The sequence below is a fragment of the Rhopilema esculentum genome, unplaced genomic scaffold (assembly GCF_057945365.1).
Source record: "Rhopilema esculentum isolate cy_ngs unplaced genomic scaffold, ASM5794536v1 HiC_scaffold_24, whole genome shotgun sequence".
In the NCBI taxonomy this organism is placed as follows: Eukaryota; Metazoa; Cnidaria; class Scyphozoa; order Rhizostomeae; family Rhizostomatidae; genus Rhopilema; species Rhopilema esculentum.
Window position 1 is genome coordinate 288,956 of NW_028300835.1, and position 17,363 is coordinate 306,318.

Here is a 17,363-nt window from a genome sequence, read left to right on the forward strand (position 1 = left end):
TTTAAAAGGGTTTGTGCAAGACGCAACCAAAGGCTTTGAGACGTCGAGAGAGATCACTCTACTCTCACGAATGGAATCTAAAGCAGATAACTTAAACTAGCACACGCTAGCAGATCACCAGCTGTTCTTGCTTGAAGAAAGCAATACGGTTGATCAGAGTTTGCTTATTTTAAAGAAGGTAAGCAATAGTTTGGTTAGTATGGTCCCGTTGTTTGAGAAAAGCAGGAGGTGATTGTGATTGGACGGTAGCTAATTCGGTCAAACTTGCATCTCTTTTTAGGTAAGACAAAAATACGGGCTTGTTTCCAGGAAGATTGAATAATACCAAGTGAATAGAAGAGCTGGAAAATTTTGTTAAGAACTAGTGCGAGTTCCGGGACACGGCTTTTTAGAACAATTGGTGATATACCATCATTTACTGTATATTAAGCAGTGTTTAGTAGAAGATTATTTTTGTGAACTTTGCTGGTGGACAACTTGACTGCCGTAAATAATAAAGTAGAACTAGAAGGAGAAAAATGTGACAAGGTCAAAATCCTTGCCCATTAAGATTTAAATTTGAGGCAGGGGTTAATGCGTGGAAGTTGGGCTTGGCTAATGCTGAGCTAGAAGAGGGTCCGTTTTCGTTTTACAAGAAAGGAAAGGAGGTTTCGCAATGATTTTGGAAGACGAAAATGACCAGCTCAGTTCTTAATTTTTTAACGAGGGTTACTTTCCGAAAGAGTAGGTCATTACATAGACATCATGCTGCTCAGTACAGTTGGAAAACTCTTCTTTGGTAGTAAATTTAAAATCTTTTAAGAGAAGCAAATCACCTAAAGAAAGGGTTTCAAGACAGCTAATCACTTATTCACTTTGATATCGAGAATTCAAAATGTATTTTGTCGCGACAAGTTAATTTATGTGATTGCTTCTTTAAATTAAAAAAGGGTTTGATTCTATTGACTTCTTCTTAATCCTGATGAAATTATTTCCCCAACGGTTTTGAAGGCAAATTTAACAGAATAATCTCAGCTTTATAAGATAGAATATAATTATACGCACATGGTATAGACGACCTTAGTTATTTCTTAGTTGCCCAAGTGTATGGTTTTTACTGAGACTAATGCTATTCGTTTATTTTGAAATTACCTTAGTACGTTTAAAAAGAATTATCATTGACGCAAAAAACCATGCTAAAGATGTATGCCCTGAATAATTGTCTGAATAATATTTGTTCTCTTTGCAAATCACAATATAATCTAGTACCAATAGCACGTATCATCATAAACATATCCTGATTGTAACTGCTTTCTGTAAAATCATCTTCTGTAATGGCTGTTGTACAAAATTCATAATCATCGTTTTCTTAAATTGTAACAAAGTTAATGGCATAGATGCAAATGAGACATCATAGAAAGTTTTCCCGGAGACGTTTTAAAAGAGACTCTGGATCCTCATAGCAAAAAATAGGATTTCCCAATCAAAAGCTAGATAAGCGAGACTTAGTTAGACCAGTGGCAGTAAGCTCACTGGATAACACTGCTTTAAATAGATACCCAGGAGAGTCAGTTCACGAGATAACACTGTTAGAAATTATGGTACTATAGTAAATGTACTAAAGGCTTAAGTTTACTTTCGCTATCTTAATCAGCACTACTTCAGTACGGTAGCAATGACGATTACCAAGTGTATTTGAGGAGATGAACCAAAAACGTTATGCGAGCTGAAGCTCCCGGTTCCCTGTGTTCTACTTTTAAGATTCAAGGAAGGGTTTCAAAATTTTGCTATCTGCTTTTAATCAGGGGTGCCATTCTTAGAAGTTAGGAAGGAGGATCTTCGATAGGGAACTTCTAGAAGCCACATACAAAACCTACGGTCACATCCTATATACTTGAAATTAAATGTAAAATTATTCAAACTGTTCACTGACTCTAGAAGGCTAACAGAAATTACTAATTAATGGAAAATTAGTAGCATGATTAAGGGTTAGTTCATATTGCCAATTGAGGAATTCGCCCAACCAAACATATGTCTGTCTCCCTCGAAATATCACCTTCCGCGCCCATCTTCCCCTTAATGTAGCTGGGTTCAACACTGGCTGAAATGATAGAAAAATTTCAAAGCTCACTAGATTATGTATTGTGTAAATTGAAGAAAATAAGTCTTATATCGAAGGTGGAAAAAAAGTATTTTTCTCTCTGCATTATTTTTTAGAATAGTTTCAAAACCACTAGGACGTTCAAGAATAAAGATTATAGTTGTTATCCAGTGGTGACAGAAGGATAGGAGCATGTTTTGAGATCAGGAAAAAGAGATGACCCTTTGATGGCTTGTAAAGAGTTGGCAAGGTGGAGCAAGGCTGAGTGTAGCTGTCCCTACGTATAACCACAGAATATAATTGACATTTTGTGCTCTAACGCGGGGGGGGGAGGGGGGTGGTTATTGTCACCCGTTCGGAGAATTTACCACACCAACTTTTTCAAATGTACTTTTGGGCTTAGATTACGAATTTGAATGTTGATCAAGCGTTTAAGGGAGCGTTTCCGAGAAGCAGGGGGTCAAACCCCAAAAATTGGTTGTAATTGGTCTGTCAAGCACTGATTGCTTGAGGTGATTTTAATGTCAGTTAAAACATAATTTTACTTATAATTTGCTCTATATCAGTGAATTTGGTCATTAGAAAACTGGTACCTATTTTTGGGAGGCCTATGAACTTTCAATATTTCATCTTGTGGGAAGAAAAACCTACAAAATTTGCATTTTCAAACATTTTTCGGGGAAAATTCGACTAGAATGTATTTCAAATGAATTTGCTAGACTTTAAAGGGCTCCAAACGCTTCATGCTGTTTTCCCGTAAAGAAAGAAAAAATACGAGCTAAAAGATAACATTCTTCATCATTTTCTTCATCAATGAAAATCAGTTTATGGCGTCATTTTTCTTTACACTTTGTTAGGCCTACACTTTTTTATGCATTGGCATTTGATAAAGTAAGAATTAAGAAATGTTTAGAGTTCTGGAAGGATTAGGGATTGACGAAAAGGATTAACAACTGATAAGGAACTTATATTGGAAACAGATTGCAGCAATTAGAATTGACGGAAAGACCAGAAAGTCGACATCGGTTTAGATAGGTGTTAGACAAGGATGTGTTCTATCCCCACATCTTTTTAATATATACAGTGAAATAATTCTGAAGGAGAATGAGAATATGCCAAGTGTGGAAGTTGGGGGTGTCAATATTAACAACTTGAGGTATGCGGATGACATAGTACTAATTGTGGAAAATGAAACATCCCTTCAAAACATTCTGAATAAGTTTCTATCAGAATGTGAAAAGAAAGGTCAATACAAAAGATAGAATGTATGGTTGTATCAACGGAAAAACAAATGTTCCTTGTATATCAAAGGCGTATCAATAACTAATGTTGGGAAGTTTACTTACCTAGGCAGCTTGATAGCATTAGATGGAAGGTGTGTAACTCTAATCGAGAAAATAATTGGGACGGTAATTGAGGTTCTCAACAAGATGAATGCTGCTTTTAAGAAAAGGCAGCTAAAAGTGAAAACTAAAATCAAAGTTCTAATATGTTATGTTAGGTCAGATTTCATTCTATAGATGTGATGCTTAGACAATTTGTGTAATCATGAAAGAAAGTATTAAATCAGTGGAAGTGTGGTTCTTGAGAATAATCGTTACGTTACAATTTTACTTATAGAGTTAGTAATGAAGAAGTTTAAAGAAAAGCAGGAGTGAAAAAAGCCGGATGAAAGTTGTAAGGAAAAGACAGCTGCAGTTCTTGGGACATGTGATGAGATCTGAAGGAATAGAAAATTTAGTGCTAACTGGAAAAAAAGAAAGTAGAAGAAGTAGAGGGAGACAAAGGCAGATGTACCTTAGGAGATCGAACGTGTACTTCAATACTGGCAGAAGAGATTCAGAAATGTTGGCATTGTCAAGGGACAGAGAGGGGTGAAAAAACATGATCGCCAACATCCAGGAGAAAAAAAACCCTTAGAAGAACAAGAAGGCTTACACTATATAAAAAATGATCCATCTTCGAGCTATACTCTTTTTTATAAGAACCAGTAAATTAATGTTCAGGCTGGCTGATCTTGAGTTTTTCGAAAATTTGCAGCTAGGTTGTTCTTAATTTGCTCTTAATCATTAGGATGTAAGCAGTGCAACTGCTTTACAGCGGGCTTTAGGTGGATGTTCAAGCCTTATTTGTCAACAAAGTTGTTAAAAAAGATATACTAGGAATCCTAATAGCTGCACGTAATCTGCCGTTGCCAGTGTAAGCGGTATTGAGGAAAGAGGGAACAGGGAGTTTTGTCCAAATCAATTGGGGGATTCTCTTTGCAAGATGCAGCGCTGATACATGCAATGCAATCCCATTCTGGCAAGATAAAATAACGGTTTAGCTGATGCAAGATTTTCTAACAATTAACAGCTTTCTTTCGTTTTTTTAACATCTCTAGCTCAAAAACATATCTCTTTGGATTGGTAGATACTTTGTAACACTTTTGCTTGAAAGGCCATATTCAGGACCCATTTTTGTGAGACAATCTTCTTGTGTAAGTCTTAAAGTGATGTGATCATTTTGTTTATATAGGATTTTCAAACTTTTACTCAGCTTAGATTCTTAATGGGCTTTCTATGCAGTTAATAAAGACGAATATGTCAAATCTCATTAAAATCGTAAAAAGAACATGGTATTTTTAAAAGTAAATTGTTGTACGGCCTATATCTTATGAAAATTTATTCCTAGCATCATCATATTTGCCAGTGCCAACAGGATTACGACACAAGGAGAGCCCTTCTTGGGAGCTCTTCTCCAGGTGTTTGTTGCATCTAGATTTTGCAACTGTCGGCAATAGTGCGATTCATATCGTGCGTAATGCAGCTTATTCGTTGTGAAGCAAAATGGAAGCGATCTATTCCAACACTGCACTGCTTACACCCTAATAATTTCAGAACAAATCAGGCCCGTAGCCAGGGGGTGGCATGGGGTGGCAATGCCACCCCTGGAGCAAGAGAACACCAGCTGTTTACCACACAGAGAATTTGCCTCCAATTTTTTTAATGCGCTTTTTCATCGATTTCATCGTCGTCAATTTGAGTCAAGGTAACTTTAACGGAACGAAAATTGTTTACTGGGGGGTTTTATTACGTGACCCTGATACCTCTATATAAATATGCAGCGCCAACATTTTCTGTTCTGGAGAAAACATTCGAGGAGCTTGGTGTTTTTTCTCCAAGAAGCGTGCAAATCTTCTCTCGAATGCTTGAAGATGTGAAGTGGCCAGAAAGCGGGCTTAGTTAGCCGATACTCGTTTTATATTAATTTCTAAAAGTTGCAGTTGCTGCTGGCTTCACATCAACACATAGAGACTTTGAAAAGTGCTTGTTTTCTGCATAAACAAGGAAAGATTCCTCTCAGCGAAGTTCTTTGCGGACAAAGAAGGAGAAAAATCTTGCATGCCTTGTGTTAGCCTGTGCTCCAGATGGAAGACATAGCATTTACAATTTTTCTAACTTAATAGAAATTAAGAGGAAGAAAGTTGTTTAAATTCTGAAGACATTTGACAACTTTTCTGTTTCTTTGTTTCCACTAACTCTCCGCCCCTTTCCCCTCCCTACACAAAACTGTGCTTTAAACTTTGCCTGCATTTGCCACCCCTGCGCAAAAGGCCTGGCTACGGGCCTGGAACAATCCAGCTGCAAATTTTCGAAAACTCAAGAACAGCCAGCCTGAAGTTAAATTTACAGATTCTTATAAATAAAAATAAGTGTAACTCGAAGATGTCTCATCTTACGATGCAGTGTAAAGACAAATGACATCATAAAATGATTTTCATTGATGAAGAAAATGATGAAGAATGTTATCTTTTAGCTCGTATTTTTTCTTTCTTTACGGGAAAACAGCATAAAGCGTTTGGTTTAGCAAATTCATTTAAAAAACATTCTAGTCGCATTTTCCCCGAAAAATGTTTGAAAATGCAAATTTTGTAGGTTTTTCTTCCCACAAGATGAAATATTGAAAGTTCATAGGCCCCCCAAAATAGGAACCAGTTTTATAATGACCAAATTCACTAACATAGAGCAAATTATAAGTAAAATTATGTTTAAATTGACATTAAAATCATCTCAAGCAATCAGTGCTTGACAAGCCAATTACCCCCAATTTGGTAATCTAAGCTCAAAACTACATTAGAAAAAGTTGGTGTCGTGAATTTTCCGCTCGGGTGACAATACTCCCCCCCCCCTCCTCCAGCCTCTCGACTATAGTGGTTAGTTCATATATTCGATTTGTAAGGGAGGGCTGCCTCCCTCGAAACATCCCCTCAACACCCCACTTGCCCTTGATCTAGCTGGGTTTAACACTAGCGGATACGCATGATGTAACTGATGAATTTGATGCTAAGACATTCTTGTTTCCCTCCTTCATAAACGTTTATGTCCTTTAAAAGAAAGCATTTAACCTTTCTTTGATAAAACATGATTTTGGCACCAAGATATTTTTGCATTTATCACTTTAGGCAAGTGAAAAATAGGCTAAAGGTGCAACATCATTCTTCGGAAAAAATTCTGTTCTCAAATATTGCTTCTATGTTAACTTTCAATATGAAACTAGAACTTTTCACCTTTTCATGAGAAACTCCCATGATGGCAAATAAACTTTCAAAGTTGAAAAAAGATATTGGAAGGGCTACTTAAAAACGTGACGAAGGGCATAGTTTCTGATTTTTCTCATAATGAATAAATAATATTTTACTACCTGGAATAGTATATAAATTCTTCCAATGTGCCACCTTACGACAACAAGAAAACCAGAGGCCAGAACGAGTGCAAACAAGAAGAGAGAAAGTAAGGTAAGAGTTTTCTTTGGAAGTCTTTCTTTAAGCAGTTTTAGAATCTTGAAAGTGCAAAAAAGCTGTCTTTCTACTGAAGCTACTTCTTATGTTAGAAGGTTAAAAAGCACATGATTAAAAGCGCAGTTGAAACATTTATTTTAATCAGTTTAACCAAAAAGACCTTTTATACACCTTGTTTTCTTTAGATAAAACTTATTCGGTGTGTAGCATTCAACTTAAAAATTCATCACGCCATGTAATCAAAGCAAAACATTGTACAAAAGCCTCAAATGTGGGACTCTGCGGCTCAATATTCTTCGTTTCTTTCAGAGAACAAAGCATAATCGTAATAATGGTGTTCAAAATTGCATTTCTTCTGTCACTTGTACTGATCGCCACAGCTACACCAGTGGACGTGAATCAGGAAATTCTACAAGATGCTTACGAACAGGAGAAAACAGAAGATAAAAACCCGATAGAAATCTACGAAAGTGAAGGCAAAGTCATGTACTGTGTTCCAGTTGAAGGCAATGCTCCTAAATCCAAAAGAGCATTTGGCATCACTCCTGGAAGGGGTCCACGTTTCACAGTTGATCCCAAAAAGTATCTCCATCAACTTTTATTGAAATTCTTTGGAAGATGATGCAATAAGGAAATTTAATTGTGACAAACTATTTTAGCTCATATATATCCTACTAACGACACTTATATCTTGAATGCTACACAAGTTGCTTTGCTGAATATATTATATAAACTACGAATGCGATCTATGTCTTTTAACTCTGACTGTTTTGCTTTCTAAGGTGAAGTGTTTCTAGCTTTAAAATAGACGTTAATAAAGCTGTTTCGGATGGGATGTTATGGAAATATCTTAAAAAAGTATTTCTATTTTAATTTGAAAATTTGTTGAAGATATAAATTTTCTATCAATATTTAGCTAATCACCGGCATTTGTGCTGAGTGGGGGGGGGGGGCGGGGGTTTCCTGCGTCTTTTTTGCATTTTCTCGATACCTTCCATTAGATATTCAAAGGAACCCTTATTTTCTGTATAACCAACAAGCTTAAATTATTATCAGATACATGGAAATTTTTTGGCATTATTCTTCCAAGGGAAATAGAAAATGGTGCGAGACAACAAATGTTCGAGATAACAAAGACGAGGTAGCGAATGTCTTCTCTATATAAATCCTTATATCAAAACAAAGGGGATATGAAAAACGAACAAAAAAACGAAAGTTCAAGATTTTGGGCAGATGTGTACAGAATTCATGTGTCTGCAAGAATAAGAAATTCACACCTACAGTTTCATCGATACTTGCATTTGATGATCAAAAAGTACCCCTAAAAATAGCTAATTCCCTCTACCCATAAACCTGATATATTAACTCATGTACTCCCGAAAAACAATCATAGAACAAAGATTTACGACCAAAACGTGACAAATGTATACAGTAAAAACCCGCATATAAGAACCTTACAATTTTGAAATCACCCTACTTAAGTTCTTATGCATATGATACTTTTCTTGAAAACATCATGCACGATTCTAAAACAGGTTCTTATCAAAAAGTTAAAAACAGATTTGCGGGAATTAAGGCCAAACTTCAGAAAAAAGTACTCGTTACAAAAAAATATAACGGAGCCTCAAGTAGTAAAACAAGAGCAAAAGAATTCAACAAAGTAATATTGAAATAACAATGTTTGCGCCTGATATAGTTATGGCCATATTAAAGTGTGAGCCAGAGGGTGTTGGTATGGGAAGGAATGTAACGCAGACGAATTCAACTTCATTTTTATTCATAGAAGTTAATAACAATACAATTTTACATTGACTATGCTACCCTAATTGCTGTACTATACTACTGGGACGATACCATGAAGAGCGAAAGACAATGACTATCCTATGGCCGATACATAAAAAAGGCACAACATTAAACAAAGATATGAGGAAATATAACTAAGACTAGGTAAACTAATTACGAATACAGAGTAAACAGACAAAAAGTAGATGATAATGTATAGGAGTGTGCAGCAATGGAATATTTAAAAGCGTTATGAAGCATGAATGAATTTGAGTGTTGCCTGAAGTAGCTTCTTATTTGTGTCAATGGTTAATCGCTCGTCACCATACAAAATGAATTTGAGTAAAACGTCATTTGAAAGAGACGAACAACCATGAGGGAGCAATTTTGCATTCACACTATTGAGTAGATCAAGTCTGCCGGTTATACGAATGACAGAGCAGCAGGAAATGTTCCGTGTCCTCTACCCCATCATTTGCGGGACACAAAGGATTAATGTACCTCTAAAGTTATGCCTCAATTTATGATAATTTAGTTTGCCCAGTCCTACCCGTAACTGAGTAAGAATAGCTAGACCTTTTGGATTATGAATACCGTATACTAGTTTAGGATTGGGTCGGATAAGTTTCGAAAATTTTGTTTTAAAAATATTTAGCGATAACTTAATCTCTGGGTCAAGCGTGTTCCAATCAGAGAGACAGTCGGGATAAAACCTGTTCTTGAATCTTGTCGTTCTTGCCCTTATCTGCCAAACTACATCTGCATTACGAAAATAATACATAGGCTGTGGTAATTGTGGAATAGGGTATCTTGTGTAGTCAGAGGCAATATCGTTGATAATCTTGTAAAAAAGAAAGAATTCAACTTCTAATGCTATTCAGTGTACGTGGTTGATCACGAGTAGCTTAAGAAATGAGAAAAAACAAAACTTAAACAAAAAGTATAAACAATATCGTATTCTTGAATCAAAGTAAAGTACAAAAGGAGACAAATGAAGTTAGAAGCTGATGGTTGAAAATATCAAAGAAAAAAGAGAACCAATATCTTTGTTTTAGGACAATTGCAGCAATCTAAAAAATGAAATGCTTAGTAAGACACCCAGAGATAAGCTTAGTTAGTCAAACTTTTTTATTCCTTTTATAGAAACGTTGGCAGTAAGAAAAATTTTCGGCAAAGGGTAAAACTATGTGATATACATAGCCATAGAAATTAACTTCGCGGGAGATGTTGATGACTAGTGACGCATAAAAAGTATTCTAAGATAAAAAGGTTAAGAAAAAAATCCGATACTTTGTTTCCAAACCTAAAATAATGCTAAGAGCAGCAAAATCATAACTTATGGAAAAATTGCGAAGCTCGCTGGATAATGTACTTAGTAAATTGAAGAAGAAAAGTCTTATATCGAAGGACGAAAGAAAGTATTTTTCTCTCCGCATTAATTTTGAGAATAGTTTTGAAACCACTAGGACGTTCAAGAATAAAGATTATAATTGTTATACAGTGGTGACAGAAGGATAGGAGCATGTATTGAGATCAGGGGCGAAGCCAAAAAATATTTTTGGAGGGGTAAAGAAGTGCTCTTTGCCGACAAAAAAGGGCGTGTCCCACTTTTTAAGGGTGTGGTCAAAAGATAAATACTCTTATAGACTGAGGAAAAGTTAATACCTTACAATTGTTGCAGAAAGTTTCCAGGGTGGGTATAAAAGTTTCTTCTTTTGCCCGCAAAAATCCTTAATGTGCAGACGGACAAATTGTTGGGGGGGGGGGGGGGGACCGCAGCTTGCCTTTGGCGATGCCCCTGATTGCGATCAGGAAAAAGAGATGACTCTTTAAGGGCATGTAAAGAGTTGGCAAGGAAGAGCAAGGCTGAGTGTTGCCTCCACGTATAACAGACTTTGAAAATAAAAATAACTAATAATAAATCAAACTTTTATACAGGATAATCTATTAGTACAAAATAGGAAAAACAGCAACTGAAAACATTCTCCAATCACCAAATATCAACACGGCCATAAAGTTTCTAATGTTGAAGGCAATGAAATCATAATACTCATAATGAACCTGGAACTATGAAAGAGAAAATAGAAGGGGCAAAACATGCAGAAGTATATAGATAAATGACATAGAAAAAAGAGTGGAGAAGGATGTCTGAGACAATCGATGAATCAATTCAGTTAATGGTTTTACGGAAATCCATTGACAGGATACTTCAATATGTGTACTCAAACATGTTTCTTGCATAAAATCACGAGCCTAGGACACCATTCTTATAGTGGGAAGAAAAATACCTTATATCATCGAAAGAACGCTGCGGCGTTTATTACAAACTCCAAATTTTGGATGCGGCGTTCAATAGAGGGCGGCGATTATCAGAGGGCGGCGTTCAAAACAAAATGAAAAGTTTTTCAAATGAAAAATGCGATGAAAAAAGATAAAAACAGACTTGGAACGTCAATACCTCAAATAAATGTCAAGGAATGTCAATACCTCTGTCTCCGTCAGAGTCCTTGTCTCTATGACATAAAAACTTTCATAGTTTTCGAATAGTAGTGTGTTTTCTGAGGAAAGCCGCTTTTCAAGATAAATGAGTTCAATAGAGGGCGGCGTTAATTAGAGGAAATATGGTAAGGCTTTTGTAAAGCGAATTAATTAAATCTAAATAGTGCAGTTTTTATTTTTCTTTGAAAAATTTGAGGAAATTTGCAGCTTGGAAATTTCCACCTTTAAACGTTTATGACGCAAAAAACAAGCTTCTAAGTAATGACAGTCGTAATAAAGCCTAGATAATACACGGTATACCTGTCCATGCATTTGAGCAACATGCCAACTTTGAAGTCTGAAGGTAAAGTATGAAAGGCAATCAAATCTCGGCTCATTTTTACCATAGTAAACCTTAACGTAAAGAAGGAAAAATTTCGGAATAAATAGAACTTCTATAGATGGACATCTTTCAATCCATTTCTTGGCATCAAAGTCTTATCAAAGTCTTACACGCAAGGTAGAGGGCAGAGGGCAGTAGCCACGGACCACAGAGCCTATAACCACAGGTGGGGCCTTCTTTAAGGGGGAAATGAATATGCCTAAAGTAAAGGGCAAGATTGCTCATTGTATGCTTTATGGCTAAAATCACAGTTTAGGGGTACGTTTGGGGTTCAAGCCACCACAAACCTCCGCTTTTACAGTCCCTGGCAATAACCTTGCCCAAAGAACAGTTATCCGCATTATGTACATGAATGTGTGTTTTAAAGAAGACAGAGCATTTAATTAATAGGGTGAAAAATTCAATTACAGGGTAAACTTTAGGAGCAATTTCAAAAACAAGAAATAACAACGCAAACAGCAGTGAATCGCGACATGATGGATAGCAAAACGCAAATCTCTCTTATTGCTGCTACATTCTAGATACTCTTTCATAACTACGTGATCAATCAGATAAAAATGGCATTATCGGACATATTGATCTATTGTTACCCGAGCAAAATTATGGCAGATGAAGCAATGCATTATAAAAGCCACCTGGATCTCTAGGAAGAGCATGCAGATGTGTGTAATGAAGTAAACAGAAAGCCCTTAATTCGATAAACTCAATATCAAAATGGCAATTTTATTATGAAAATCACCTGTTTTAATGCCCAATCGTACGAAAATGTCAATCAATGTGTTACCAGAAGGTGGATGTCCTCTATTCTCATTGCAAGGGTACTAGAATTTAATTTTAATTGCCATCTAGAAGTGATTAAAAGAAACTTTGCTCACACTGTTAGTTTAAATCAACCAACTCATCAGCACTGATAGAACTGTCTACTTCAGAGAAGGGTAAGTCTTCTACAAATTTTTCTAATCTATGTAGTACCTTTACTTGCTATGTTGATTGAAGTTTAATTGAATCAACTGCTCCGCTGTCTATAAGTCACGTGGCTAAATCCATATTAGAAATCATAAGGAATTCCTTAAAAAGTGATCGATTTTCGTATTGACTCCCCTTGACACCATTGGTTATCTTATCATAAGATATTTGTTAATATATACGCATACTCTGTGGGATGCTGAAGATCTCAAAAAGGTGACTATACAAAAAGCTATCGTTTGTATGATTTCCGAATACATAGTTGGGCGCTGTCACAATTTATATTGAATTCGGGGCAATTTCAATAAGACGTCCCTCAGTTCTCGGTTACTGCACTATTAAGTCATTGTAATGCCAAAAAGTAGAAAGTTGCAAGTGAATTAAGGATTGAAACTCTTACCCTTGGAACGCTTGCCCCCCCCCCCCCTCCCCCCCCCAACACACACCAGCAATTTCCATCACTAGATTATCACTGCATGTCTTCATCAAAAGTCAAAGCAGATTCCAGCAGATGCTCTGCCTTTTCTCTGAATCAATGTTAAACCATGCCACTGTTCATAAGTCCATCCACTCTACCATTTGACTTTTTCCGCTCTCCACAATCTATTTCTTTTTTCAAGAACCTATGTCTTTTGGGAAACTACACAAGCAGCTTAATAGTTCAGAATATTTCTCATCAAATCCTGTCTCCAGGTCCTTTCTGATGAATAGATTCTGTCTCCTATGTGTAATCTTTTGATTATTCAAATTCACATATGATATGTGCACACATAATAACGATTCTTTACTAGTTTAAATACTACGTTGTATGATATGATAAAGGTTGGCTAAAAGTACTATGATAAATTTTCTTCAAAGGTTGGCTGAAAGCAATATGACGACTATGTGGGCAATTTTTCTACTAGCTGGGGTGGTGACCAGTAAACCGATTGACTCTATTGGTAGTAAAAGCGTTGAAAACACACTTCTAGATATTCCAGATGAGTCAACCGCCTTGGAAAATCTAAGGCTGCTTGATGACGAATTCGAAAAGAGTGGTGCTTCCTTTGGCAGTGAACAAGACATTAAGAACATCTTAGAAGAAACAAAAAGAATCAGTGATGAGGAACAGCTTGCAAGACAGAGCAAGAACCAGCCAGGGTGGAAAGAAGACACCTTCACCGGCGATTACAGGAGTCAACCTCATCTGGATGTACCTCAGTACTTTGACGAGAAGGCCAGTTCACCAATTGCGCATTTCTCCGCTGATAAAAGCAAGCGTGCGAATGGCCTGCATATCCAGTACAGGTTAATGAACAGGTTTCATAATAATAATAAACACAAGCTTCCATTGGGATTGTACAAGAAACTGTTTTACATGTTTCAAAAATGATGGAAAGTGACGCTACGACCTCATATTATTTATCCTTGTTAATTAATAGATTTAGACAGTAAAACACTTACAGTAAAGCACTTACAAAACAAATAATTTCTAACTTGTATAAATGATAATTTTAACAACAAAAAGAACATATGTTTATCAAAGACCTTTACTCTGACATTATCTTTTAACTGCCTTGTTAACAACTTTGTTTTCATGTAGGTTTTCCCGATTCAGTTAGCAACAAAACTCTTTATAAATGATAGACAGGATATCTCAATCAAAATGTTGTATATCCTTCTATCAACTAGATTTTTACATGCTTAATAAAGAACGATTCATTTAAATTTGTAATTGTAGACTAATGTTTATCGTCACTCAGTATTTTCAATACTTTTTAGCATTACTTTTCTGCGACTTTGATATATGTTTTAAACTTGCCCCGAAGTAGCGAAAATCGATGTCTTGAAACTTCTAGCCTTATTCAATACATATATAATCGACGACAGCATTCTGGTACAGTGAACTGTCACTGAAGAGAACTACCCAGAATGTTTCTGGTCTACAAACAGTTTTTAGGATATAATATTTCATAGCCATATGTTTGGTAAAATCAATTCCATGATTTTTTATTTTGATCAAAAGATAAGCCAGATAGAATGTTTTCGTCTTTAAAGTTGTCCAAAACTCTCGGCGAAAGGTTTCAGTAAAGAAAATAATATCGTTTGTATAAAAGGGGAAAGGTTTTTAAAATCCAGCATTTCTGTTTCAAACTACATCCTGTATAAGGAAAATAATTTGACCAAAATTTGATATTATCTAGAAAATGAATGGCGTTGCAGGGCAGAAGTTTCTTTTTTATTCCAATTTCTAAAAAAGTTTTACCGTAGGAGTAAGTAATGGTGCCAAAAGATGATTGATTCTATGCATGAATATGGTGGTTCAAGAAGTTATTGAGCATTAAAGATTCATCTCAATTCCGTCAGTCAGGCCTGGATCAAACGTCGCATTTTACATGTGTCGAATACAATTAGTGAATCAAGTGCATGTAAAATGCGACGTTTGATTTGAATTATCTGCATGTATTCAATTTTAGTCGAGTACAATGGTTTTATTCGCCATACCCTGTCGCATTATGCGACATTGGTGCGATTTCTATTCAAACGTCGCATTTTACATGTGTCGAATATAATGCATAATTAAGTACATCATTAGAATAATCAATTAAAAGCCGATATCGAGACTGAGCATGCGTAAAAGTTGATTGGCCTTGCAAATTGAGTGTTTGAGTACTTTCACGTTGGCCGATATTTGCAATTCATGCCCAAAGTGCACAAAATACACGTTTTTTTCTTAACCGACGAAAATGAAGACGCCGTGGGTTGGATCGTTTCGAAATGCGTTGCCTATTGAATGTTCTTTGAAAGATATATTTTAAATGTTTATTCTACATGTCTCTTTGAATCTCTTTTCACTTTACCCTTCCCACACCATCTTCAAACACGCTGCATTTGTCCTTGAGAGTATTCTGCAAGATGTATAACAAACCCGTGATGTGTTCTTGCGCTGGGGCGCTAAAAGGATCATGATACAAGTTTTTATAAAATACGTCTTCTTACAATCGCGATATAGTGCTTGTTCTATCATTTTCCGTCTATCTTTTGATAATATGCAATAACATTGCCATGTGTACATTATTTATTGGCGCCATTTTGCCACGGATTGCAACAAGATAAACACAAATTCAATCGGAATAAGATGTCCGTTGAGCTAAACATTTATGAAAGTTTGTAAGAAACTGTTAGCTAGATGACAGACCATGGATCAGAAGTGTTTTAAACAATCTGAGGGAAGACGTAACGAAGCTAGTTGTTGTATAAGTTCTGTACTGTGCAAATTAGGTGTCTTTTGCGCATGGTTAGATTTTATGGTTTCTCACTAGCCTTGATTCTGCGCACCTTGTCAAAAAGGCTATTTTATTATATTCGACACATTAAATTCGACGTTTGACGTGAAGCCTTTTTCGGATAGCATACAAATCGAATAAAATTGCATTGTATTCGACACATGTAAAATGCGAAGTTTGATCAAGGCCTCAGCCTTTAAGAGTTAATAATAAGCTCTGCCCTCTTCGGTGCATTTTTGATTGAGTTGAGAAAATGTTGAGAATTAAATACGTTATTCGTTGCCGATTTGATACTGTGTTAGCATATCTATTGTGTAGTCCAAGCAATGGGAAATAAAATGGCCATCGAAGTTCGTCGGGATAAAGTGCCTTTATAAGCATAAAAAGCTAAACTCAAAACAGTTATTGGTGCTGTTGTCCAATAGAACTTGTATAAGTCTCACTCCATGAACAATTATGTTCTTGTGGTTACCTCAAGAGTGGAAACAATGAGCAAAGAAAGAAACGAAGCATAAACTCAGGATTTAAAAATTTCGAATGAAATCCCTAAAAAAGTCCGAGACTCAAAAACAAAGAAAAAGTTTGTCAAAAACAACAAAACCTGTCTAATTGACAATCACCATTATTGCATCATGCTCTACCCCAAACAAACTAAAAATGTAGCTATGTACACTCTGTAAAAATATGAGCTATCTGTTGGTTTTTTTAAAACCAGAAGGGCAACTGTATCGGAAGCTTTTTCAGAGTTATTTCGACTCGAGACACCCTTGCTTGATATTATCACACATAAACTTTTGATATCAACTTATAGTCATTGTTGCTTCAACCTGAAATCTGAAGCTTAAATTACGATGAAAAATGAAAAAAAAGAAATTCAGTTTATAGGCGACGATACCTAACATACGGTGGGGTATTCATTTTTTTTAAACATCTCATTTTCATTGAATACATTTTAAATTTACAATTATACGACTCGCTTTTACAGGCATCATATAATTGGCTTATCTGCATTACAACATTTAAAAGTCAGTTAGTTCGGGGCTTAGCCATGGTTTGTTTCGACGACAGAAGATATAGTAGGTGCAGTGGATAGAAATGTTTATGAATTTCATCAAGATGGATTTAGTTTGATTTGAGTCAAAATTAAGTTGGTGTAGCATGTCAGAAAGAGAGGTAGATGAGGTTCCCAGAATGCCAAGGGCACTCATAGAAAGGTTAACAAAGGTAACACATTTATAGGCAGGGCTCAGTTCCTTGATAAGGTCGCTATATTTCCTAGCTTTTCGAGTACTGTTTTCGTCGATGTTGCTTTCGAACCCAACAGTAAGCTCTAGCATGTAAAGGATTCGATCTTCAGTTACGAAGACAAGATCTGTTCGATAGGAGTCGCCTGTGATTGAAGAAGGTGATAGTAATGAAGGCAGGTCGGCGTAAAGTGAGCTGTTTCTAGGTGTTGAAAGGATTTTAGCCAAATATAGAAGTACAGAATCATGTCTCCAGGTATACCTACCATGTTCAAGATAATTCTTGCAGCTAGAGACTATGTGCTGTAATGATTCTGATTGGAGACAGAAAGAGCAGGCAAATGACTGAGTAATTGACCATTTG

The 17,363-nt window shown here is 36.1% G+C and overlaps 2 protein-coding genes across 2 annotated transcripts in view; one reads left to right on the forward strand and one right to left on the reverse strand.

The window, feature by feature from the left end:
- The window catches only part of LOC148957468 (uncharacterized), a 35,195-nt gene extending 27,647 nt beyond the window's left edge, over positions 1-7,548 (forward strand). Inside the window, exon 2 of the mRNA XM_089115311.1 lies at positions 7,170-7,548. Coding sequence (XP_088971437.1) covers positions 7,170-7,482 — 313 coding nt within the window. The 3' untranslated portion in view covers positions 7,483-7,548. The remainder of the gene's footprint in view (positions 1-7,169) is intronic.
- LOC148957470 (uS5 assembly chaperone PDCD2L-like) overlaps positions 1,055-17,363 on the reverse strand; it is a 49,735-nt gene continuing 33,426 nt past the window's right edge. Inside the window, exon 6 of the mRNA XM_089115297.1 lies at positions 1,055-2,080. Coding sequence (XP_088971423.1) covers positions 1,974-2,080 — 107 coding nt within the window. The 3' untranslated portion in view covers positions 1,055-1,973. The remainder of the gene's footprint in view (positions 2,081-17,363) is intronic.